Consider the following 25,998-nt stretch of genomic DNA (forward strand, 5'->3'; position numbering starts at 1 on the left):
ATTATCGTATTACTACGCGGAGCCGCTTTCGACGGCGCGATAAGGCGAGTTAAAGAGTTTTCGTTTAGCGCTGGAGAGAATTTTTCATTATCCCCCTCGTAAGAAGACGCCCAAAGATGCTCGGAGGTGTAACCGGATCCCAACCGCCGGGAAAACACCTCCATGATGGCCTTTAAGGATGGTTTCTTTTTTCTCGGGGATACTTTCACGCGATCGTTTCCCGACGCGTAACGTAGAAAAGTTTCACCGACGTGCCAAGAGCCGTTAAAAGACTGTCCATTGTCCGGATCCGCGGAAGCTAAAATCGCGATACGATAAGTTCGAAGGCAATTTTGAAATATCTTTAAGCGAACAAGTTTTATCTTTTCTTCTGCAGTTATTGGCACTTATTCTCTGGAAGTAAAGTAATTTAGCGAAACAGAAAGAACCGAGGGGGAAAAGGTACGGGAGATAAGTTTTGATTATATTTTTAATTATAGTTTTACGTAACAGGGTACTTGCGAAGGCGTTTAATTAATTGTTGTTTTTATTACGTCTCGTCATTATCGGAGAGAAATTCAACAGTAAGTTTTTTTAACGGAGAGCCGAATTTGTCGCGGGACTTTTTGTCAATTTTTGTTCGAAATTAAATATCTAGCTGATAAAATCGTAAATATTTTTAAATTCCGATCGGGTATAAAATTCCACTAAAATTATACCCGGTCCGGCCAGAATTCTATTTTTAATAATTAATACTTGCGCGGAGCGCGCACGCGCGTTATGTATACACGACGGTACGAAAAATATCGCTGTCAGTACGTGTCACATGCGGAATACTATACGCGTGCTCTCCGGTCAAATATTAATTAGACCCTTCATCAAACGCATTCGGGGACGATGAATGCCGCGGTTCGTCGAAGGCCTGGGCTATTGAAACAGCATTTTCCAGCGGGCGATGAGACAGCCCCCGCGTATATACGAGCGAGCAATTAATTTCTGTCACGACCGGAGAGAGAGACACATCAGCGGCCTCGCCCGAGCGAGCAAACCACCCCCCGCCGTGGCGAATGCGCGCGCGGAGAACACGTGTTTATGCGCGCTCGCGGAGAGACAGAGAGACGAGGCGCACATGGGGAAGACGATAAGGTGCGCGATAACGCCAGCGCGCGGCTGCCCGACCACCATCGGGCGCGTAATGTACACATGCACATCCAATCGCGGATACGCACCGCGGTCTGGAATGATGGTCGAGACAAATAACGATGGATACGTCGTTTCGCGGTGCGTATACAGTTTGTGCGGGGACATCCATATACATACGGCGGCACACGCCCAGGCAGAGACAGAAATGTATATACGAGCAACGTTTAGAGAAGTCTACGTGGCACGCGTAGCATGCATGGCGCCAGACGTATGTACACGCACGCGTATACGCATATCCCGAGGGCGCAGGTGCCCCGCGGATGAAAACTCACAACCGGGAATGGCCCGTCGAGACGCGTTTTCGGAGATATACGCGCGGGCCGTCGCGGGGCATTTTGCAGTCGTGAGGGCAGCATGTTTCATGATTGGGGAAAAAAAGAGAGAAAGAATATGGAATAACTTTTCGGCGCGGCCTATTTTTTAATTTCCCTCTTCCGTATATAAGCCCGATAGGAGGCCCGAGGCACCGAGAGGCACTCGTAATTAAACAGGTTTGAATATTCATACGCGAAGGCAAATACGAGAGCTCTGTCGTATATATAAAGATGATTAAATCTTTTCACGTTGTTATAAAATAAAAAGTTAAAAAATTATATGACACGGTATTGTCATATATATTTAGGTATATATTTTTAGAGAAAAATCCGGTCGAATAAAATCCATTCGCTCGATTTGAATATAATAAGTATCGAGTTACTCGATGGACTTCGATGTGAACTAATTAAATTGACGTAGAATATTTTGTTTAACTCCGCTCCCGCGGAATCTTCTGCGAAAAAGGGAAAGCATGAAAAACGACAAACTTCCCGCATCCCATGAATACTTACAATGGAGGTTCTTTAACAGGATAATTAACTGGCGGTTAGCGTTTCATTATTGAATCCTCGAACGTATAGCTCTAGCTAGATGACGGGAATTTAGCTTATTACGGCTAACCGCCCCTTTCAATATTCCGCGGTCACGCTATTGTCATTTATTATTTGCATTACCCTTTGCATCATCATTGCCGTTGTGTCCAGGCGCTCGTGTATTTTCATATAAATATATTACAAACGCGGCCTGTATCTTCAAAAGCGTCTTTATCGATGCTCGGCGGTCGCGATTCTATTGAAACAGGTCAGGCGCGCGCGCGTTTCTCTTTCAGCGGTACACCTCCCGAAGCCCCGGCATCCTCGGCGAAACGAGGTTTGTTCTCTCAAAATCGACTTTCGGTGGCAAAACCGCTTCCTCTCCTTGCCCTCGATGCTGCCCCCTTTGATGACGAATCGTCGCGATAATCGTCTCGCGAGTACATTCGAATGACCCTCTCGGGTCTGACCAACGCCCGCGCCGGAGGATATCAGCAGTTACTCATTCATTCCCGACAGCTACATCAATACACCATCATCGTGCGATCATGCGGCTGCGATACGATCACAGGCAAGTTTCTACGGATATACATCCACCTACGCGCGCTGTAAATCGCCCGCGCGTTCATCCAGCGCATACCCGCGGCGCGTATAGGTGGGCGTGTAGTAGCGCACACACGCGCACACACACATCGCACTACGCCATACAGAGAGAGAGAGAGAGAGAAAGAGAGAGAGGGGGGGGGGAAGAAAGAGAGAGAGAACAGGATAGACTGCAGATGTTACAAAGTAGTATCATGCAACGCACGCACGTACGCACGCACGCGCCTCGTGTGCAGGCGAGTGCACGCGCGTGCGATTTTCGCATCGGCATGCGGGACGGGTGTGCGGCGGGGTCGTGCATTTTTTACTCGCGCCTTACGTGCGCCAGCGTAGCGCGTTGCGCCTCCTCTTTTTTTTCCGTTCCTCTTCCCTTTTTCCCTACCCCTCTCGTTTCCCGCCGGGATTTTTTCGCGGCTACGCGACCACGTAATCCGCGTTTCTCGCGTAAAATTCCCTCTCTCGCGGAGGCGTTCGTGAATTTTGGGCGTTTTCCCCCCTCTCCTTCTCCCTTACGCGAGTGTGTTTTTCTTTTAGTATTGACACCTTGCCTCCGTGCACGTCGCGTCGAATGCAAAGCTCGACGTGAAGATTTATTCGAGAAATATCACTGACAATAACTCCGAATATTCTACCGAGCGCGAAACTCAAAAGTTTTGTCACTGTCACTGTCAATACTTCGATCATTTCAGCAGGATGCTGTTGTTCGAATTTCTTACTTATCATTAAGAATATTTTATATGCACATAGCGTTGCAATAAAAATAAAAATAATTTGATCGCAAAGATTTGTCACAGACACCAAAATTTAAGCGAAAGATTGTCTTCACGGCAAAATTCAGATCTGAATCTCTTTAATCGCGTAATATTTATAAGTTGAAAAATTCTTTTGTCGGCCGAATATCTCAAAGTACTTCGACTGTAAATTTGACTCTGAAAATTTCTACGAAACTGTAATTCTAAAAATCTTCCGCTTTTGGAATTTGATAAAGCGATGTGTCTCGAGCGACGAGGCGATAGATCCCCTTTGAAACCCAAACGGCGCTCGTGGAAGCCGCCGCCGTCGCCGCCGCCGCCGCCGTCGTCGAGTCAAAGCACACCAGAGCGCGGATGTACGAAACGTGCAAGGGGGGGATGAACCGGTTCCATCTCTTACTCTAAAAGAGTATAGGATATCGCGCTGTTGGCACTATCGATCGCGTCTCCGATCTTTCGAGGAATACGAATTCGACGCCGACAAGCAGCAACAACAGCAGCGGCGGCGGCAGCAGCAGCGGCAGCAGCAACCGTAGCAGCTGAGCCGAGAGTGTACGATGTCTGCCTTTCGCGAGAGGATTTGCATTCGCCCGAGACGGCAAGACGCGGTGGCTTCCCTCCGCGGATTTTTCGAGCGGTCTTTCCTTTCGTGGTGTCGGGACAATCGATCGCCGCGGGGCGAGGTACACGTATATACAGGCGCGGCGGTAACTTGTACACGACCCCCCGATAGAGTACAGAGTAGAGAGAAAGAGAGAGAGAGGGGGGAAGATAAGAGAGAGGGGCGTATAAGAACGGAGGTATCGAACCGTAAAGTAAAAGGGTATGTTGTAAAGGGGGTTTCTAGCGAGAACCTCGCGCACATGTCGATATACTGGCGCGAGCACAGCGGGATGATTCGACCCCAATCGCCGTGCGATCTCTTCCAGAGTTACAAGTAACCACCTCGGAAACGTCCTTCCGCGCCGTGTTCGCGCCTCGTCTATTCCCTCGGAGACGAACGGTGCTCACAGCATGCAAGTCGCGCTGAAACCGCGACAAAATTCCCCCCTTATATGCGATCTTAATGGACAATGCGCGGTATCGGTTGTCCGACCGATAAATAAACTCCGCCCGACACAACTTCCGGTTGTGTCGCGACGACGGACGAGAACTAAGTTTGCAATCTCGGAGAGAGCCGGAGGTGGGAATTAAATCGCCCCCGGGATTCCCCTCCGAGGTGAGCAAACTTCTGCAACTTCTTTGCAGGCGCGACAGCTCGTTTCAGCGCGGCGCGTTTTCTACTATCGCCGCGCAGCGAATTTAGAATGATCCCGTGGCGTTTAAGTGTCTCCTCGGAGAAAGTATGAATAAACAAAAGATAAGTTTTTAAAGATATTCAAGTTAATCTGCGGTTATAGCTTTTTCTCCTTTTTTTTATCTCTTTCCTTCCTTTCGAACATGTTAATGTAACTTAAAAAAAAGTTTAATGTCTTAAAAATAAAAATGGATATTATCGCGTAACGATATTTACGGAAATATGCAGGAGCGCGGAAACGACGAGCAATCAATATATAATTCTAAATTTATAAAAATGTTAAAAATAAAATTTGTCTTGTAAAAAATCGATCGCCGAAGCGTCCTGTTGCAAAACTCGGAATAGAGCACCGTTCATCGAGGGACCGACGATAAAGGGGGGAGGGGAGAAAAATAGGGGAACTCCCGAAAAGCAGGCGCACTTACTTTCAGTGGTATGATGTTCTGCGCTGAGATATTAACCCCTTTCTCCTGAAGTTCCTAAAAGTAGGTCAACACTACGGGTAAAAAACCAAATCGCTACAAGACAAAAACAGAGAGGGGGGGGCATGGGGTGATGGGGTGACGTTTGTCGGTATCGGGCGGGAAGCGTAGGGGTTCACGTTTTTCGATTTTTTTTTCAGGGGGTGGGTGGGAGGGTATAGGGGGAGGTTCTCGTATCTCACTGCTCTTCCGAATCCAAGGCATGCCCAGAGATATACCTAAATACTGTAACTTAAAGTAAACACCATTACCAACCAAAAACCAAAGTGAAAAAAAGTGCGTCGTCGATGGCCGTTCGTTCAGCGGTCTCTCATTATCGCTCGATCACGATCAATAAATACAAGTATCGCACAATGATGATCAACATTCTTGCAATTATTTTATTCTACGCATGTCTTAAAGTAAATTCTTTCTAAGATATTAAAGCCGAGATCGACGATCGACGGAGAAGAGAGAACCCGATTCGACGATCGAGCATCGACGACGCGCTTTGTTTCGTAAAAAACCAACGAGAGAACGCTACACCGAAAGCACCGCACGAGGCAACGACTAGCTAAAGAACAACTTGGACGACGAAATCCGGCCTGTCGCGCATCCGGGAATGTAATGCGCGCGGACACAGAAAAAAAACATGACATACAGGTGGTATAACAGGGGGATGGACGGTGTGGGGAAAAGTGGAGCAGTGGAGGACGGGGGGATGAAAAGAAGAAGAGAAGAAGCGACGACGACTACGGGGCAGTGTTGGACACAATGACGAGATGACGGGAGGGGAGGAGTGAGAGACAGCTGGGAGGCGATTGAGGGGGATTGGAGGACGTCCGTCTCTGAATCGCGACACCGAGAAGCGTGTCGCGCCTTCCGAGGAGGAGGAGGGCCGGTTTACCTTGAGGGCGACGATTTCCGCGTAGCCGAGCGTCCCGCCGCGGAGCGTCGTCACCGACCTCTTTAACCCCAATCCCTGTGCATTGACCCGTAGGCGAGAAAAAAAGGCAAGGTTTATTTATTCGCTCTCGTACTGCGAGACGTCGCGTTGCCGTTGGCTGTTGGTGGTCGACGGGCGAGCGCAAAACTGATTTCGTTTGCGTGAAATTTCGTTTTTTTGTTCACAACCAGGGCGGAGTCCGCGCGCGGGAAAGAGGCGCGAGAGATCGACGCGATTCTTTTTTTTTTTTTGTTCACGCGCCCGGTGTTCACCGGCTAAGGCAATCACGCCAGTTCTGGCGCCGTCTGCATTTTGACGGATGGCGCGCGACGGAACGATCGTTCTCGCCGTTCGAACGCCGTGAACGAGCTTCACGACGACGGATTGCGCGCAACAGCTGGCGCGATTTTTTTTCCCGGACAATGATCTTCATCCTGCCGTTATTTAATTGAAAAATGTTTACACTGCGCGAATGCCACGTCGTGCGACAAAAATAATTTTTCTTCCTTCGTGTAACAAATGCATAAAATAAAAATATCACACTTTGGATTAATTTCATTTACAGAAAAAAATTTCCAACAGCATCTAATTATATATTTTAAATAAAATTAATTCTCGCTTCCTGATTGTCTTAACATCTAAAAACCAGCATCTGCTTGAGTCACGTTAATCCGGAATCAATTTTTGTCTTAACAAAAATCCAGAAAAATATTAACAATGCTCGAATTGTAATAATCAGCTTCAGTCGTCGATCGTCTCTGTGCTTCATTGCGCGCGGACTCCGCGCGTGATGTGCTCGTCGTGCGGCAAACGCATCAATCGATAATCCGGGGCGCGCTTGTTGCACGCTGGATCCGAGGAGAATCGCGGAGAGCCTCGGCCGATTTCGCTCTGGACACGAAGCGTATGCATATGCATGTGCACGGACAAATGCATCGTGCACGCATCGTCGTCTCCTCGCAATGAGGTCGGCCCGAACATCCGCACGACTTCCAGGGCGAAGGTGGCTCAGGTTCCCGACAGACGACAGGAGGAAGCGTTGTCGTCCCTCTTGTCGTGTATGACACTCCGAATGAAAGGGATCGGCGCGCGATCGACGACGCGCGCAAGTGCGCTCGAGCGGAATGAAGGAGCCTCGTCCTCGAGACCTCGAGGAAAAAAAAGCGACGGGTTAAATAAAACCTGTCGAGTCCTTTGCACACGGCGCGCGAGGATCGCCGCGTTTGAAATGTTATCTCAGGGTGCTTTGACGATCTTACAAATCTCGCTTTCGCGCGAGGAGCTGAGAGATTTAATTATCGCGCGGATAAACGCGGTTGGCGCGAATTAGGCCATCCGGAGAGCTTCGGTTATATGATTTCCCGGAGGATTCCCGTTATAAAAGAGTCTACCCCGTTCTACTCCGGATCGCTCGCTCGCAAAAGCGCGCTTCCCTGCGCGTGACACTAATTTCTTCGCTTCGATATTTTTGAAATTCTTCGGGAGGAGGGGGACTGAAATCACGAAATCCGTAGTAATTTATTCGATTAATCGCCGGTCCTTTGACGCTTCACGGCGACGCGATCGAGAAGGCGTTAATAACGTTCCCGCTCGAGTGCACTTTTACCATGTAAAATGGGATTTGCAGCTTTACGCGCGATGAAAATATCGTTTCACTCCTTTCCGCGTCCGCGCAGCCCCCTTTTCCGCCCTTCAGGACTTATCCCGTATTCTTCTTCTCGCTTCTTTCTCTTCTCCGCTCCCGCGTTGCGTCGGCCGCGCCGATAGTAGTACACACGTCCCCGTGGTACATACAGCAACTTTACGAGATTGCCCTGAAGGACGGTGACGAGGGGGAACTGCGGGGGCGAGAAATGAAGAGAGCGCGGCACGCATTTTCGCATTACGACTGCGCGCCGCGCCGGCGGATATTGCTTTACTCTGCGCCAGATAGCGTAGCTTAGATACCTTTACTGCGGACAAGACGTCGAATCCGGGGCTGCCCAGCTCGCCCTTCTGCCCTTTGTCACCGGGTCGGCCCTGCGAACAAAAGGCGACGCTGTGTATTACGCTGGAGTATAATAACGACGACACGGGGGAAGAGAATGGACAGGGCTCTTTCGCAATGAGCGCTAAATTCTCTCTCTGTTATACCATAACCTATTCAGTGATCAAATATCTCTTGGCTGTTGTCTAGCACGTTTATCTCTAATTCATAAGCTAGCTGTATAAAGCGCCGAAAAAAAATTGGAATTTTTCAGATTTATTTTTTTTACAATATTTTCCAATATTCTAAAATTTTGCAATATTTCAAAGAGATTTTACCATCTCCTTTCGATCCGTTAAATGCTAAAGTGATGCGTCAGGATTCCGTTTTCACATCGACTTTGCGTGTTGAATCACTATGAAGACACTTTCAGCTTTAATTAAGAATTCTGGCGCACTCGTTCCGTTTCAGAGATACCCGATAGCGTGGAGCTCGAAATGTCTGTACGGAGATTCTGCAGATTCTGCTATTAAATTAAATGAGATTTTCTTTCAAATAATTTTCTAAAATCCACGAAGAGAAGTTAGGACGCGCGTGCGAGTTTTTGCACTTTAATCTCGCCGTCAATTATTCTTCGTAATGACACACATAATTAGACCTCAACTACTTTGACTTCACGCAACGTAGATAATTAACGTCCTTAACTACTTGAACTTCATAAACACAATTACTTATATCAACGTAAACTCAATAGATACGATAGATATGCTCGCTACAATTCATGCTAATAAATTAGGAAGCTACGTCAATTGTTCACCCTCATTATTTGTACTCCCTTACACAGTAACAAAAATGGGAAAAATAAAATGATTAGACAAGTCAGAAGAGAGAAGACATTAAAATGAATTTAAATCAAATCACCGCCAAATATTTTTTTCTACACTGTATAAAATACTGCGCTAGGATCAGATTTAATCTACAATTGTGCCGCACCGGGGATATCCGATCAAAAAGCCCGAATCGGGAAAAGCCAAATCATTCCTATACTCCACTGCATGCAATTTATCCGTTTTTGCGTACAGTATCGATATAGTGTATAATATGAGAACTACTACAATATCGCGCGGCACGTGTTACTCTTCGCGACGTATCTTGACGAAGGGAACGCAGACCCGCATAAAATTTCGGACTTTGCAAACCCGCGGACGGCCGCGAGGGCGATTCCGATTACGCGAGGGTTAAAATCGCAAGTCAATATTTCGGATCCGGACCGCGCGGCGCGCGGATAGGATGCGGTTGTAAATTTCCAAGAAGATAAACCTGTGTGTTTGCGCGTCGGATCTTATCCCTCCCGCCCTCCCTCCCTTCCTTCCTTCCTTCCTTCCTTCGCAGCAGCGAGTAGAGAGAGAGTAAACTCCGCGATCCCGAGGCAAATTGCGGAGTCACTGCTGTAACCCACCCACCCTGGCTGTAACCCACGCCACGACTATTTGCACGAAATCCGATATAAACGCCGGATTCGTTATTCGAATCTCGGAATACCCTTAGTACACCGGGGCGAGGGAAGGGTACTCCGCGCTGGGTATTGGTCGTCCGGCGACTGTGTACACACTCGTTTGCCACGCTCGTTTAAAAAGAAAACCTACCGGGCCGAGGCAAAGAGAGAGAGAGAGAGAGAGAGGAACGCGAGGAAGAGAGGAAGGAAGCCGATCGTGGTGTGCCGGGTCCTTTCTTCCCGGCCATCGACAGAACAAACAACTCGCGATATTTGCAATGCACTTATTGCTCTCCCTCCCTCCCCCCGCCCCGCCTCTCCTCCCGCTATCACCCTCTCTTTTTCAATCGCGCACGTACCCGTTCCTCTTCTCCTCGGACACATTTCTCCGCTATCTGTTTGCTCTGTCGTTTGTACCTTACCGCCACCGAGATCCAGTCACGTCAGTGTCCAACCGCCACAATGCCGTCTCCCTCATGTATATATATATGTATTCACCCTGGTCTATCGGGTACCTGCAGACGGGTGTATGGACGTATGTTCCAAAACCATCGTCCGTGAATTCCTCGAAACGGGATTGTTCCCTAATGAAAATTTCATCGGAACACGATCTTTGTGTGTTTTTCTTAGCGCGCGGCACCCCTGATGCGTGTCTCAAATTGCGACGCGATATTCAATTATACAGTTCCAACTCGAGATCAAGTAAGAAAGTCTCTTATTCTCTTATCTGGTCGTCCGCATCGCGAGAGCACTTATTAGCGTGTCGTCAACCCTTCCTAATTAATCGCGTAGCGTCCGTAATTACATAGAAACAGCAGTAATTCCGCGACATCCTGCGTTACATCAAACGTATAACGCGACACACACGCACACCGCCGGGGAACACGAGTGTATGTGTGTACACTACTAGACAGAGGCTGTTCTCCGCGGGTAAGGCAAACTAGGTGGCCACAAAGGGCCACCGGCGCGGCATACAAGGGCCTGTCATGCGAAAAGACTTTGCGTGTCACGAGGACCTTGCATAACCGGGAGTCACGCGTATAAACTAGAGAGAGAGAGAGAGAGAGAGAGAGAGAGGTATGTGTATGTACGGGAAGGATATAATGGCAAGAGCCCCGTGTAACCAGCTCGCACGAGCCTCGCAACCATCTCGTGCACCTATAATATGCCGGGGACACGGTCCTCGAAGCGGACGCGCAGACTATGGAACTTCTGTATCCATAATACGCGAATTTACGTATTCCGTCAGACGACAGTTCTCTCTCTCTCTCTCTCTCTCTCTCTCTTTCTCTCTCTCTCGTATACGATCCGCGGCCGCGTTGAAAGAGACAACTCCGAAAGCGCGCAGTGACGTCGCGCGCGTGGTGCACGTGGTCTCGCGGTCTCTGCGTGTGTAAAACGGCTTAGACAGATAACATAATAAGACGGTAAAATAAGGAACTGCTCAATCCATGTTCGCGTCGCTCCGGATATTCATGCGCCCGCTTCCTCGAAGGGACGCGTCGCCTATTACCTATGTATAGACTGTTATGCATTTATGGATGGTGAGAGCGAAATGACGGCAAAAAGAAAACGGCCATCTACGTGTCTCGCGACTTTGTCTACTCTCTAAATCTGAATCCAGTGGAAAAGTCACTGATTGAGTTTAATAACGCCTTGCATTGCTATATCATGAAAAGAACGATTTTGTTGAAAGATCTAAAAATTTTGCTGAATACAGATCTGAAAATAATTTTTTGTGGAATCATCAAAATAATTCGCTGGAATGTTAAAACTGATGAGCATTGCTATAAAACGTTTTGATATTCTAGCAATCATTTTGATTTTCGCACAAAATTATTTTCAGATTTGGATTCAGCAAAATTATTCTTTTCGTGAATGAATAAGAAACAAAGCCGAATCCGCTTTGTAATTAGCTAGAATAGCAGTCTACTGATTTGTCAACGATTATAGCGATATTATTCACTTATTTATTAATTTCAGAGAGACAATAAAGTTGAATTTCACTGATTACCAGTGACATACTTAGGACTGATGCATTCAATGAAAACCATTGATAATCAGTGACTATCCACTGATTCAAATTTAGAGGGTTACGTCTCCGTTTAGCGTCCGAAAAGAAGGTGGTGGCAGGCCGGTTGATGAATAGGTTTTTCGAACGACGAATCGGATTGCAGTTAAAAGATCGCATCTCGGAGAAAATACAACGATCGCGCGCGAGGCGGACTGCGAGTTAACTGCTTGCCGACGAACAAGCGGAGTTAATAGAGTAAGTGAGCGCAAGTGAGCGAGCAAATCTTCAATTTAAAATCCGATTCATCTTCCAATCCTATCCTCAGCCGCCGCCACACACTACAACCGCGACTGCAAGGGATATGGAGTTGTCTTAATAAATCACGATATAACTTTAACTGCGGAGCGGTCGCGCGTTTAAAAAATACAACGTAAATTTGTATACTGGATTGTCATGAACTATTTTTGTCCGCGAAAAAGCTGGGTAACTTGTTATTTATTAACTCCGTAATAACGATATTATGCAGTGCAATAACGTCACTTTTGTAAATTTTTTTTTAATCACAAAACTCGCTGCATAAATATATTCATAGGTAAGTAAAATCATATAGACCTTTCCTATTACTTATAATACTTTTTTTCCGATAAAAAGAGAGTCGAAAAAGTCGACGCCCGTCTATAAACTTGTAGATTAATATTGCAACATGAATAGAGTTAATATTTTTTATCAATACGCTATGCGTTGTGAATATCGCTGAAATACTGAAGGAGCACTTTATTTAGCCAATTTTCACGCTATCAAACAATAAGACAATAACAATTTTCTCAATTAGTCGTATTTTCGTAATTCGTATCCGTATAAATGCCAGCGAAAATATCTACATCGGATCCACGTAATGTTCCGATTTGATTTGAAACCTCGATACGCTTTCATTCGCATCGCCTGCGTTTGATTCGTGCCCGTCAAAAACCAGAGTCTGATAGCGAAATATATGGTCTACCTCGAAATGTATCGCCCATATGATTGATCATCCGGCATTTTTGCGGCTAATTCGTTCAACATACGTCAGCTGTTGCGAACAAGAAAAAAGTGTCAGAGTCGTTGAAACGAGTCCGAACCCAAACGCGTTCCCGTTCCTATAATCGGAGCGACTCGAATGCCGATCGAGTCGTTTGAAATATCAAGACTAAATATCTTACTCCGATTTCTACTGAAATACGAAGTAGACCAGAAAAGTTTCATCCTTTTAGGAACAGCTGCGTTTGACGGAAACTCGATACCAAAATTCTCGCCCCCCCCCTCTCTCTCTCTCTCTCTCTCTCTCTCTCACTCTTTCCCGTGTCATTATCTTTACGTCTGACATTTCAAATGTTTGACTTTGTTGCCTTCTTGATCGTCGTCTCTCGAGACGACACTCCCTTCCTTTCATAAGACGTAACTACGTAAATAAATCTTTTTATCTTATATATATGTATAAAATAATAGGACTTAATAGAAATGTAATAAAAGGACTTATTTAACTAAATTAATTGGGAAGAAAGACGCGATTTAAATAAATTGTCGATCTTATATTTGAGAACGATAGAATAATCAAATGCTCCAAAAATGTCTTAAGTAACCTCGTTTCAAGCCTGTGCAATTAGAACAGAAAATCTAGATAAGATATATCTAATTTTATATCGTGTCGATTAAAATATGTATTAAAAATCGGTCGATATCGACAGTTCATTTCGAGCAAGAAGTTTCAGAAATAGCTTGTTAATTGCAAACTGATTGTTTCACAATGTGTAGCATTTATTTCTGTGCCGATCGACTTCGACGAAAATGCTTAAAAACTTCATAACGCAACGCGCACGTACCTGTTCAACCGCAATAAAAAAAGGAAGAAATTATCAAATTTATTACAATGACAGGCGTCAAGCATAAATTTTCGGTAAAACAGGTTTCTCGCCGCACGAAATATATTATGATTAAACTTCTCTCACGCCCATAACCATTATTCCATTAAATAATGTTATTCTCAGAACGTTAAGCGTCGCGAAATAAAATATTGCCTTTCGCGTTGTTTCTTCTTCCTTTTTTACGCGAAAGCAATTAATTTCGCACGCTCGTAGCGCCACGACGAAAAATTAAAATGTAAATTATATGCGGTGAACTTACCGGATCACCTTTGGGCCCGTCCAAGCCGATGGGTCCCTGAAAGAACACCCGCCAGTGAGTTGCCAGTCGTCGCTCACGCGTCCATAACGACGAACGAAGAAAAGTGAAAAATTGCGTGCGGGCTGAGCGAGCGAGCCCTTGGAAATATATCTCATTCCTTTTGTGTATGTATAACATGTAATAAACACGGGCGAGCGCGACAAACCAGAACCGTGATGATGAGTCGGTTATGCTTCCAGGCGCGACAAAAGTGCATTCGCATGTGATCCTCAGCTGTGATGTGACGCGTACACCCGTCGGTTGTCGACGACCGCGCGAGAATCGCGAGGAAGCTCACGCTGTTAATAGAAATTTTATTCGGCACACAGTGAATGTTTAATAATTTCGCGCGCAGCCTCGATCCTGATGGAGCAACTTTCATATTTGATGCCGGGGTCATATCTCGAAATTAGCGCGCTATACGTTGCGTTGCGTTGCGTTGGCGCCAATTTATACGGAATTTCTTTCGATATCGTGATTAATCAGACTCGACAGATAAAACGTCACTTGTTTTGCGTTTCATATCTAATTTACATACTTTTGATTGCATGCAATTTAAATAAGAGGAAACGCGCTTTGTCAATTGATTCAAATTTTATCAATCGCATGTGAAGCTTGCGTGAAAGATTAATTTTCCCCGCAACAGAATTTTACTTTTTGATTCGATATATAAATTTTATTAAAACTTCCGCAAGAGGCACAGCTCCGAAATATTCATTTCTCCGATGGACAGATCGATCGCTCGAGTTTCCACTCGGCAATTACGAGCTGCATCGGAATGATAACTCGATACTTAATAAATCGGAAATCGTTATTGATAGGCGGGCTCAAGATCGCCAGCAATTAAAAGTGAAGGCGCGATACTCCTCGCGAACGAGCGAAGAATGCAATTAACCCGGTTCCTCGGCGCGCGTACAACAGTTGCACCTTCAGTCGTCAAAGCGACGCGCGATATACAATGTCGGCAGGTGAGAATGCCGGAGTCCGATTTCGCGCTTCGTGATCGCGCGTATGAATCGCGCGCACTGATACACGATATACAAAAGAAAGAAAAAAAAACAGAATAAAAAAAATCTAGATGGACAGCTTGTATCGAGAGCCGGAAGAGGATCCAGATGTCGAGAGATACAGCTCGCGCGGATAAAGAAGCAGGTCAAACGAGCAAAAATCGGCACATCAGCGGCTACATGATACGCATTAATGGTACTTGATGGCTTGTTATGTTCGATACACATATAGTGGTGTGGTAAGAGTAACGCGGTGTTTAAGAGACAGCGACAGCGAGAAAGAGAGGCGGAAGGGAAAGACCAGAGAAACGAATGCAAATACGATATCGAGGATACGAGAGACAGACACAGGCGTAATGCACAGACAGAAAGAAAGAAAGAGAGAGAAAGAAGCGAGAAGGAGTGTGTTGGAGAAAGAAAATAAAAAATAATATACCGGAAAACCGTTCTTGCCCGGCGTCCCGGCCACACCCTGTAAGAAGGGGTATAAAAAATTAAAAACTCGTTTACACGAGGAGAGGGGAGGGGGAGGGGGAGATTTACTCAGGGTACTCTCTCGCGCGCATGCAAAAGCGATTATTTCGCGGGCCGGCCGATCGTGCCCGCGATATTATCGGTCTCCCGGTCGCGTACATATATGTAATGTATGTATATGCGGATCGCGGTTGTAAGGACCCGTATACACACCGCCGCCCGCCGATAATTATTCCGGCCAATTAGATATTCCACGGGCGTATGAGCACGCGCGCACGCACGCACACACACATACATGACACACACACGCAAGCACGCACGCAGGCACACAAGCACGCACACGAGTGCGTGCCGATCCATTCCCTCCTCAGTTCACCCGATGTTCCGCCAATCCGATCTTTGATTACGCGACGATGCGCTCGCTCGATCGGCAATCGCGAGGGAAATCCGATCGCACGCCTCTGGAACACCCACGACGATGCTTGTCAGCCAGCCGCAGATAGAGAGAACCTGCTTGTTGCGACGCGACGCGACGGGCACAAAATTTCGACGTCGATGATTAAGTCCGGCAGATAACGATCCAATTCCATTATTTCGTATTAATTTTGGTAATTTAATATACGAACAACATGTGCGCCGGGATAAAAATAAAAAAGTTAAATAGATTTAACGATAAATCAAATTTAAAAGGGGAGTAATGGCCTTCGAGTTTTGCATTACAGGATCGAAAAAAATGTGAATAAGTTGTTGCACGTACGTATACAACTTTGCAACTAATTAATTACGCCTTGACATAATGTAAGTTGGTACCGCGCGCGAGAGTGAGATTAATTTATCTACCGGTAACACAACGTCATACCGTAACTTCGCACTTAAATCGCCGAGTCATCCGACATCGATATTTCTTTGCGGGAGATGCAACCAAAACGGGGAAAGTAACCAATTAAATGTTGAATAAGCTCTCTTCCGCGACTGGAACGTACGCGAGAGCTTCATTTTCAATCTCGGGCGTAATTACGCGCGACAAAGTTATCGATAACACTCGCGTTTGAATTGAAGACACGCCCCCGCAGAAGCGGTCTAACAAACTTCCGCTTCCTTCGAAGGAGAAGGAAGAAAAATTGATTTCTCCCGGAAGAAAAATGAAGTTTACAACGTTCAACATGATTAATACACGGCAGCACTCAGCCCGTTCGTTAAACTTTACGGCTCAGACCGCGCCGTCTTCGCGCGGGAGCGCGTCTTCAATTCTCTTCATCGTCGGGCGCGCGGAAGTCTCGCGAAAGCGCGCGTACTCCGCTTACATTATAGTCACCGCTCGGCGTATTCAGTCTCGAATCTAGAAAAGGCGGGGACAGGGGGGGAGGAGGATAATATAACGCGTTACCGTTAACTACTATTTCATGCATGGAGCTACTGCACTCCCTAATAAACACACTCGCGCACACATACTGCACGTGCGACGTATCGGTGCACTAATACCCGAGGGTCATATATATATATATATATATATAATTGTATATACATATATATGGCGTGCCCCGTGCGAGAGCATCGGCACGAAGGTACTCACCGGCGCACCGGGCTCGCCGGGATCGCCCTTCTTCCCTTTCTTGCCCCTCTTTCCGGGTGGACCCGGCTCACCGGGTGGACCTGAAACACGAACAATGAAACCATGAAGTCGTACGTATACCTGAAATACTTCCAATTCTCTCTTAGCGATAAGACGGCGAGAGCGTGTGCAGTTTCGGTTGCCGAAAAAGAAAAAAAAAAAAAAATATATATATATATATATATACCAAGGACGCGGAGCTATTTTCAACTTGTCTTACAACTTACGGGTAAAGTACCGAGCTTGTTTAACTCTTTGAAACAAGTCGGTCCCGCGATCTGAGCGAACTGTCTACCTCCCATCGCGCGTTTTCACGCTTCGAAGTGCAATAAAGTGCACAGAAATTTCTCGGCATTCGAAACTCCAATTATTCGCCAGCTATATATGTGACACGTTTTAAATCCGCACGGTTGAGCGCGCATGTTCAATTTTAGGTAAGACCGTGTCTCGGTTCTTACCTAAAATCCTTTAGTCGCAACCGCTGCAGCTTCTACAATAGTGAAACGACACTCGGTGAAGTGAGGATGTCCATTTGAAGATTCTGGCGGAAAGCCATTAAAGTTGACGAAAAAGAACCCTTACCTCGCGACCAATCGCTTGCAGAAAGTAAAGTGACCACGTAACGGACACCGTATACAATCCGAGCGTTTACCGCTAACGAAGTGTCACCATCGCGGTGAAAATGAGTTTTCGGGATTGCGCCCACGGATAAGCTTCGGCATTGGCTGTACAGCCCCCTCGACGCCGTTCGGTATCTCGTTCACAGATATTTAGGGATAAATTCAAATAGACTAATAATAGTCCCGACACCTTATTCACAGTTAATTGTTGAAACGAGTTCAAAACGGGCTATAATTATTACCATACGGTTCATAGCTAACTCAATTAATATCACAATTTATTCATATCCTGTTTCTGATCTGTTTATCACTTTAATTTTTAATTCTACCTTCTGGTTCTATTTCGAGGCGCGTAAACCACAAACGTTTCGATTTTTAACGTTAAGCAGTTTCGTAATCATCACGTAGCGTTTCGGACAAATCTATCATTATCCCAACTTCATTCCCGCGGTTGCGTGATGAAAGGGCATCCGGTAACGGCGGACCACCCCGTAGCGCGCGCGCGAATGCCGGCGGCGGGCCGAAGCGAAATGGGCGAAAAGACCGATAGATTTGACGCGTAATGAAATTACATCGTTCTCTCGTCCGCTGAAGGATTTCCGAAAATCGAGGGGGAACGAATGCGCGCGCGGCATGCAGGCGAAAATCTGATCGACCAGCTTCGCGGCATGAAACGTAACGGAGGGGCAGAGGGGGGAAGGCTAATTCTTTTATTTGACATTTGATTTTTTTTCATTTTATTTGACATGACTTCGGCAGTGAGCGCTACACACCCGTACGTGGTGTTCCCCTTTCGGCTTCATTACTTGGAAAAACGAAAATCCCAAACTCGCTCTCTCTCCCTCGTATCGACGAGCGCAACGAATAGAAATACACTGCACCGCTATGTTCTGACGTTCGACCTATCGTTGGTTAAACAATATCATTCTAAAAAATAAGAGAAAATCTATACGATTTCCCATCTAAAAGCATGCAAACAAAACCTTTGATAAATTGTTACAGTGGAATTAGCCCGCGCGCAGCGGACACGGATTAAAAGACACAAGTTTTTTTTTTCACAGTGAATTGTAATACGCTAGAAAATAAAATAACAAAGCATTTAAAACAAAATTTACCGCGACCTTTAATTTATCGGAACGTCGACCATGGATTTACAATCCATTAAAAATATGCTTCGCACACTGCTGACAGGAACTGCATATTTTTTTTTTAGTGACCAAATTGAAAATTGTTACAAATCACAACAAATGGCCAACACGCAGTTGGACCATGCATTTCTACGGTGTAATGCGAATGCTTCGCCCGAGGGTAGAATGCCGGCCGCTGCAACTCATCTCTCTCGTTCGCGTTATTCTAATTTCCGGCAGGGACTTGCCTGACATTCAGGGTCGGGGAACCCTCTCTCTTCCTCCCCCCCCCTCTCTCTCCTTCTCACGGAGAACAATTCGATCGTGATTTATTCCCGGGGCTGCCGGCCGCTCGGACAAGGGCGCGACGAGCGGTTCTCCTTTTATTTTCCATTTATCGCCACCGGCAAGCATCGCACAGGGGATGACGTCATATCCTCCGGAGAGGGAAGCCGCGAACTGAAGCCGCCCGCGGGGGCCGAAGCGCATCACGTCGCCGTCGCAGTGGATAGTAACTTTTGCCAGATTTTTTTACAAATGAACAGCCCGGGGTGACAACGCGCGAAGCTGCGCGAGGGAAAAGTTGCGTGGAAAAAAAAAACGAAAGTTTTTTTTCTGGTGGAAGTGTCGGCAAACTTGCAAGTAAACGTCAGCTGACAGATTTTATTTACGTAGCCTACTTACGATTCATTTATACAGATTTTGTCCGCGAATAAATCTTGAATAATTCGTACTTGGTTTTTCCTGGATAAAAAAAAGGGAGCAATTGAAAAATCTCTGATCCAACATAATGAATGAAATTTCAGATTGGACCGTGTCCATTGATTAAATTTTAAGATGTTTTTATCCAATTTAAAATAGACTATTTTAATACAATTTTCATTTGAAGGCTATTTGAATCTTAAAAAGTCTTGAAGAAAGGAAAACTTACAATTTATAATTTCAACTTTATATCATAATATTTCTTCATTTAAAATCTCACGAAAGAACGACATTTTTATCGCGACGATATTATATTTTTTAGTATATATTACAACAAATTTATTGTAGTGTGCAATAAAATTTGTCAAAATACTATATTGTCCCACGATTAATATGATTTTCAGGATAAATTTTAAAAGGAAATTCTCTCTGTGAAATAAACGAACGAATGAATAATCAATCATAAAACTGATCGATATTTCGAATCAATTAATATTAATAAGAGCTGTCCATTATTAAATTGACGAAGTACGATTAGAGAGTCACCGCACGACCGGTTGTTTCGACCGCGAAAATTTGTCGGAATCCAACTCCCTCTCTCACTCTCGACGGGGTTGGATATGAGCACACTCCATTTAATAGACACGAAACTGTCAGTGTACGATCGCTCGTAGCGTTCCACGGCAATTCCGGATAATCCGTCCTGACGGTTACACCTCGGCCGTAATCCGCGACATATGTAGAAATAACGACGTACGTGCCGATCGCGCGTATTTCTCGGCCGGCAGCTGGCGGGGACGCGCATGGACGTCTCCGCGTCTCTCGAGAGAAAGAAAGCGAGAGCGCGCACCGGTTTGCGTGTATATCTCGTATCTCCGAATAAAAAAGTCAAGAGAAGGCAGATGGCATAATCCCGCCATACGTCGAGAAGCAAGCCAGACCCCTTTCGGAGGATTACGCGCGGCGGAGAAGGCGAAGGATGCGCGCCGTGCGGCTACCGCAGGACATCCGAGACAGACAGCTCTATCAAAATTATATAAGTGAGGTACGGCGCGCCACTTTTAAATCCGGATACGGATTTGCGGGGATATAAGCGTAAGACGCTATAAATGAATTTATCAACGCGAACGAGTTACATCCGAATAATGTTCGATATATATTTTCTGATTTCATCAACGAAACATCGTAATTTAAGACATCACATACAGTACTTTTACTACTAGTTACTTTTGAGTAGGATAAGTGTCTTGTAGGTTTTTTTTATGTCTTCGGTTCTCCGAGCTCTTCGTGATTCTTTCTGGATAAACAACCCATACTGATGAATATACGAAACGATAAAAATACGCTGTTCCAGTTTGAAAAATTGGCATGTCACTCTCGTCGAACGCGGCGATTCGCTTTTTGCAACGTAACACGATATCCAGTTCCTGGCGGGCGGTAACCGTGCGCGCGATAAGAAACGACGAGCGCGAGTTCGGTAATGCTCCGGTATCGGGAAGAAGAAGCAGGCGCGAACGGGAAGAACGGGACGAAGAAGCCGACGACGATCGATCGATGTCGATCAGTAACGAAATAAAAAAAAGCAGGAGACTCCCCTCCTCTCATTCTCTCTTTCTCTCCCTCTCATGCTTCCCTCGCGATCTCGTCTCGGCTGCGCCCCGTTCGCTATTCTCTCGGCGCGGGCAAGTTTTCGCCATCCCGCGGTTCTCATCAGACCGCGCAGATGACGGGTCGTCGCCGCCCCGCCTCGCCTCCCCCGAATACTTGTACTTGTCGCGAATACCCGGGGTATAACGAGGAAAGTTTGCGCCGGGCGGACATTGCCGATCGCTGCCGCTCCCGCCGCGGCTCGGCAAGAAGCGACGAAAACGAACTTTGCGGGCCGCGACGCGGCCGTCATGTCGAGCAAACTGCGGTATGTTGAGCAGATACATGAAGGGGAAAATGACAGCTGTCGCATTAAAGAAAGCTTTCAAATACATTTTTGTAAATGAAACAAATCGTTCGCGCGTTGCGTTCGCCCGGAAGCGGTGAATTTTCATTTCACGAAGGGAAATTCAACCGTATCAAGTATTTAGCGCCTAATGAAACCTCGTACTTTATAAATTTAATTAATTATTAATTACAATTTTTATATAAGGCACTTAATTATAAAAATATTTCATATTGGCAAAATTGAATAATATAACAATGAGATATTTCAAAACTTCTGTTGAAGTAAATTGAATGAAATTCCATAAATAAGTTCATCATTTAAAACGAAGTGTAAAAAAAGAGCGAATATTTTCTATGGTATAGATCCTTTTACAGTATTATATTATATAGAAAACTAAATTCGATGTATACTTAAAAAAAAAGAAATTATTAGTTTTGAGACTTGTGAGATTATTCTTCCACGTGTCTGATTCCTTTTTTTTTTATCAACGGCTGTATTGCTTATTTATTTTATCGTGTGATACGTAATGCAGTATATCTCAGAAACGTCCTTAAAAGCAAGGCTGAATTACTGCACATTTACAGAACATTTCCTCCGCTCCAATCGTAGAATGCGCCCCCGTTCGCGTTTGTGCATTTTGCCCACCGGGATAGTTCGCATACGTGCGATTCCAGCGACATAGCGGCCCAATTTCTCGGTAATTCGGCGTGTCTTCATCTTTTCGCCGGGACGATTCGCACGAATGTACCGAATGCGAGAAGTGCGAGGTGAAACGGGGCGAGGCGAGACAAAAGAGAGAGAGAGAGAGAGAGAGAGAGATGAGCGCGCGCGTCGCGCCGCGTGGAACAACAAAGAGAAAATAAAGAAGAAACACGCGCGCGGGAAATAACCGTGTAGTCTAGACACGACTGAAATACTTCGGCGACGACTATATGCGACACACGGAACAGGGAGAAACTTGCATCTCTCGTTCTCCCGCGAGAAAACCTGACATCTCTTTCTCTCGGTCGCACACCTCCTGATATTGTCAACTCTCTTGGAATCTCTCGCGTGAATAAGAACGAGATTAACGCGACGTTTTTGGCAAAGTTCCAAGAAGAAAGAGAGAGAGAGAGAGAGAGAGCAAGGAAAAGGACCGTGTATACAACGCGCGCCGCGCTAACGACACGCCGCGCGTTCGTACCGCAAAATAGAGTCACACGGCTGGAAAATGATCGCGGCGGCAGCGGCGACGGCCGTAAAGCCCACGCTACACGCGTTTCCCCGACAGGCGCATTTTCCGTGGGATTTTCCCCTTTTCTATTAGGCGCCGGTGAGACGGCGGCGGCGGCGCCTTTCTCCGCGAGCGTTCGACGGGAAAAGAAATCGACCGAATTCCGCCCCACCGGTCCACGCGCGGAGCACCGGCCGCGAGGGTTGGGCGAACCGTGGGGCATCGGGATCGACGCTGATTAGCTCCATTTCTTCTTCCTCGTCCCTGTGTAATAACTTATAGGTCCATATAATTCATGAAGGGAAGGACGGCGCTCGTTACAGAATTGATTAATCATCGCCCGGTTTTCAATCCTAATACGAATATTTCTTGTTTCATTTGTAATATGCAAACGCATGGCAATCAATATCGTCGTTGTAATTTATGGAGGTATATTCAATGAAAATCCGAATTCAAAACCAGTTGACGCTAAGAGGGACACACAACGGGCAAGTGACGTGAGTCAAGTGCGGTATTTACAACGATATCTCAGACAGATCTATCGTGAAAAAATGTATGGCAGAATTTTTAGCTTTGATGAATAGCTGATGTACCTATACATACGAGAAGTAATATGCTCGATAGCAATACATCCCGCGTATGATGAAGAATAAATGACATAAATAAATCCATATCTCGCAAATATAATAAAAGTGCCGGCCTATGACAGTTTGTTTTCAGGTCATTTAGCGTTCCGCGCGTGGCAATTCACCGATTGATACGCAAGCCAGACACAGTTTAGATAACGCGTAAAAAAAGAGCCCAAACGGATTTATCGGCTCCAATTTTCGCGTAAAAAAAAAAGAGCCAATACATTTCTGAGTGTGACAGCTGTCCGCACACAATCGAAAAACTTTTGTGCCGCGCGAAATCGAAAAACTAGCGGCTGCATCTTCATTACGCTGCGGCTGGTTTAAGTGAAAGAAAGTACTTCGTAAAAATCTCGATGTGCGTCTTCGTGCGACTTCTTTCACTTCCTTTCTCTCGCCGTGCACGCGCGCGCACGCACACACGCACGCACACACGCACGCACACTGAGAAGGAACTTCAGACCTCTTTTGGTATATCCCCGAGCGAACCCTTGCCTTCGGTTGCACTTCCGTGAAATTTATTTTCGGAACGCGCCGTGACGTTTATTCTCCTCCTTTTTCCCCAAAACTTTTCGCGGGCTGCGCGGGGATGCGTCTCTCTGTCAGGGGAACGGTCGTTACACGCGCGTATACAGTCGATGCGACTTTCGCGCTCGTAGCTCTGAAGCACTGACGCGCGGCGCGTTCCCGAGGAGTTAATTGCCTTTGTCGGACGCGGGTTGTTAAAAAGCAATTACTCGCCGCGACCGTATTTGCGAACCGTCGTCGGCCCAAACGGCCGGGGAGAGGCACAGCTCCCGGGAGTGTATTTAGCGGAAGCCGCGCGGCGGAGAGTGCCGTCGATAGCCAAAGAAAATAATTACCCTTCCGCCGTACGCGGTTTCTTGCGGTCTACGCGCGCGTAAAATCAACATCGCGGGGGTTTCCCTCTCAGTCCTCAATCTTTCGGCTCGCCTTTATTCGCGCGATCGAGCTACGCATCGTATTCCGCGGAAAGATGACGAGGCGAGAACTGTCGATCTCTTCCGTTGGGTCAATTTGTTTTTACGCTATCTGCAATACCTGAGATACGAGAGGATATTTGACACACACACACACACACACACATGACGCGTATACGACGATCACGATCGCGGAATAAAACAAGAAACGCTGTGAAACAAATCGGTTCCAGCTCGAAATTCCAAGCTTATACAAATGTTTTTTCGATCGGGTTTTTCGGTCACTTGTCACCTAACACTCGCGTCCCAAAAATCCGTTACAATATATTTAAAAGCAGAATTTTTATTGTTGTTGTTTCAAATAAATACCTATACAATTTTTTATGACATAAATTCGTCAAACAAATATTATTGTAACGTATAAAATGTTTCTCTTTTTTTTTTACATATTTACGATATAAAGTTACTTGATCAATCTCAACATTTTAAGTTTTAATCACAGCATGGAAGTTTCGTGTTTAAATTAAATTGGAGCGTATATTAAATCAGACGTAAATTTGGCCTCGGACTAATTTTGCAAGCAAAACAAACCCCGATCGTTTTATTCCAATTTTCAATAGGGGGAAACGGGGGATATAAACTTTGTTGCAACGGTATCGCACTCTCCCCTTCGATGCACTCCCGGCGCAATTATATCGCGCCACCGCCGACAAGCGCTTTAATGCGACCAGCCGGGAGTTGGTTTCCACTATCTGCCTTCGAAACGGGAAATATCGTCTTCGTATAATCGAGTAGCCTCTCGGTTCCGCAACCGCGCCGAGGGAGTTTATCTCTCGGTGTTTATATACACACAAGAGGGGGAGGGGGGAGGGACGCGGAGGAGTTTTGACATTGACGCCGAGAGTTGCAAGACTCAACACGCGCGACGTACGCGCCTGGTCGCGTCGCGACGTCCAGAGCATATATGCCAGATTTATACGCAATATTTTCGCTGCTCCTGTTTTTTTTCCTCCCTCTCTCTCTCTCTCTCTCTCTCTCTCTTTTTTTGCGCGCCATACGGATGGCGCGCACAGAAAAACGGAGCGCGACGGTCGTAAAATCCATTACGTACCCCCGACCGCCTCTCTCGGTGGCTATCGAAAAAAACAACGTTCTCCGAACGTGCGTTTATCGAACGCGGCGCGTGGATCGGCGCGTATAGCGCAGCTCGCGAGGCGGGGCATCGGTCGTTTGATACGAGGAGACCGCGTAGGTAAGTTAAAAGTTGCTACAATGGGGTAAGAAGCACGCTAAGGGCGCAGTTGTTACTGCCATTATAATCGACACCCCGTGTCGATAAATCTGCTCGCGCGCACGAGTCCGCCGTTGCAAAATATACAATAGAGAAAGAGGAAAACTTGCGCAACAATATTTGTTCCTTGCGAAAGCGATTTGCGATAGAAAAATTTACCCGAATTATTTTTAAAAAATATAGAGTTTTGTTAGCGCAAAACGATCTTCTCAATATGTTGTAATGGCTTTTAACAAAAAAATAACGTGAAAACCAGTAAATACAATTTCTGATCTTCTTCGAGAGATCCCTTTCGAATGTAATGTAACGAGTGCAATCGACACGTCCTATGACGTGATAGCCACTAAATGAGAAACTCATCCCTTTAAATGACCTTACAATTATTATATTAGGTTCACCCGTCGTTGGAGTATCGCTTCACTTAGCCACGTGGCAAAATTACTCCCATCGACCTAACGTTTTTGTTCTTATATTTAGACTCTCGACGCCAATCAAGACGCACGGTTGTAACCGGACTCTCTCTAAAGCTTCCGAGAGATAGTTGAGAGACTCTGGCTGTCGGCGCGAGTAGAGAGAGAGAGATAAAGAGAGCAGGTACGATAGACAGAAAAGCAGGGCGGGCAGGCAAGCAAGCCGGCGGGCAGGACGAAGAGAGAGAGAGAGAGAGAGAGAGAGAGAGAGAA

The 25,998-nt window shown here is 46.1% G+C and overlaps 1 protein-coding gene across 1 annotated transcript in view; it reads right to left on the bottom strand.

The window, feature by feature from the left end:
• LOC105456524 (collagen alpha chain CG42342) overlaps nt 1–25,998 on the bottom strand; it is a 142,387-nt gene that overhangs the window by 32,181 nt on the left and 84,208 nt on the right. The window contains exons 2-6 of the mRNA XM_011700624.1: nt 16,818–16,897; nt 15,207–15,242; nt 13,725–13,760; nt 8,038–8,108; nt 6,051–6,138 (exon numbers count right to left, since the gene is read on the bottom strand). Coding sequence (XP_011698926.1) covers nt 6,051–6,138; nt 8,038–8,108; nt 13,725–13,760; nt 15,207–15,242; nt 16,818–16,897 — 311 coding nt within the window. The remainder of the gene's footprint in view (nt 1–6,050; nt 6,139–8,037; nt 8,109–13,724; nt 13,761–15,206; nt 15,243–16,817; nt 16,898–25,998) is intronic.

This window comes from Wasmannia auropunctata, unplaced genomic scaffold, assembly GCF_000956235.1.
Source record: "Wasmannia auropunctata unplaced genomic scaffold, wasmannia.A_1.0 LD335634.1, whole genome shotgun sequence".
Lineage (NCBI taxonomy): Eukaryota > Metazoa > Arthropoda > Insecta > Hymenoptera > Formicidae > Wasmannia > Wasmannia auropunctata.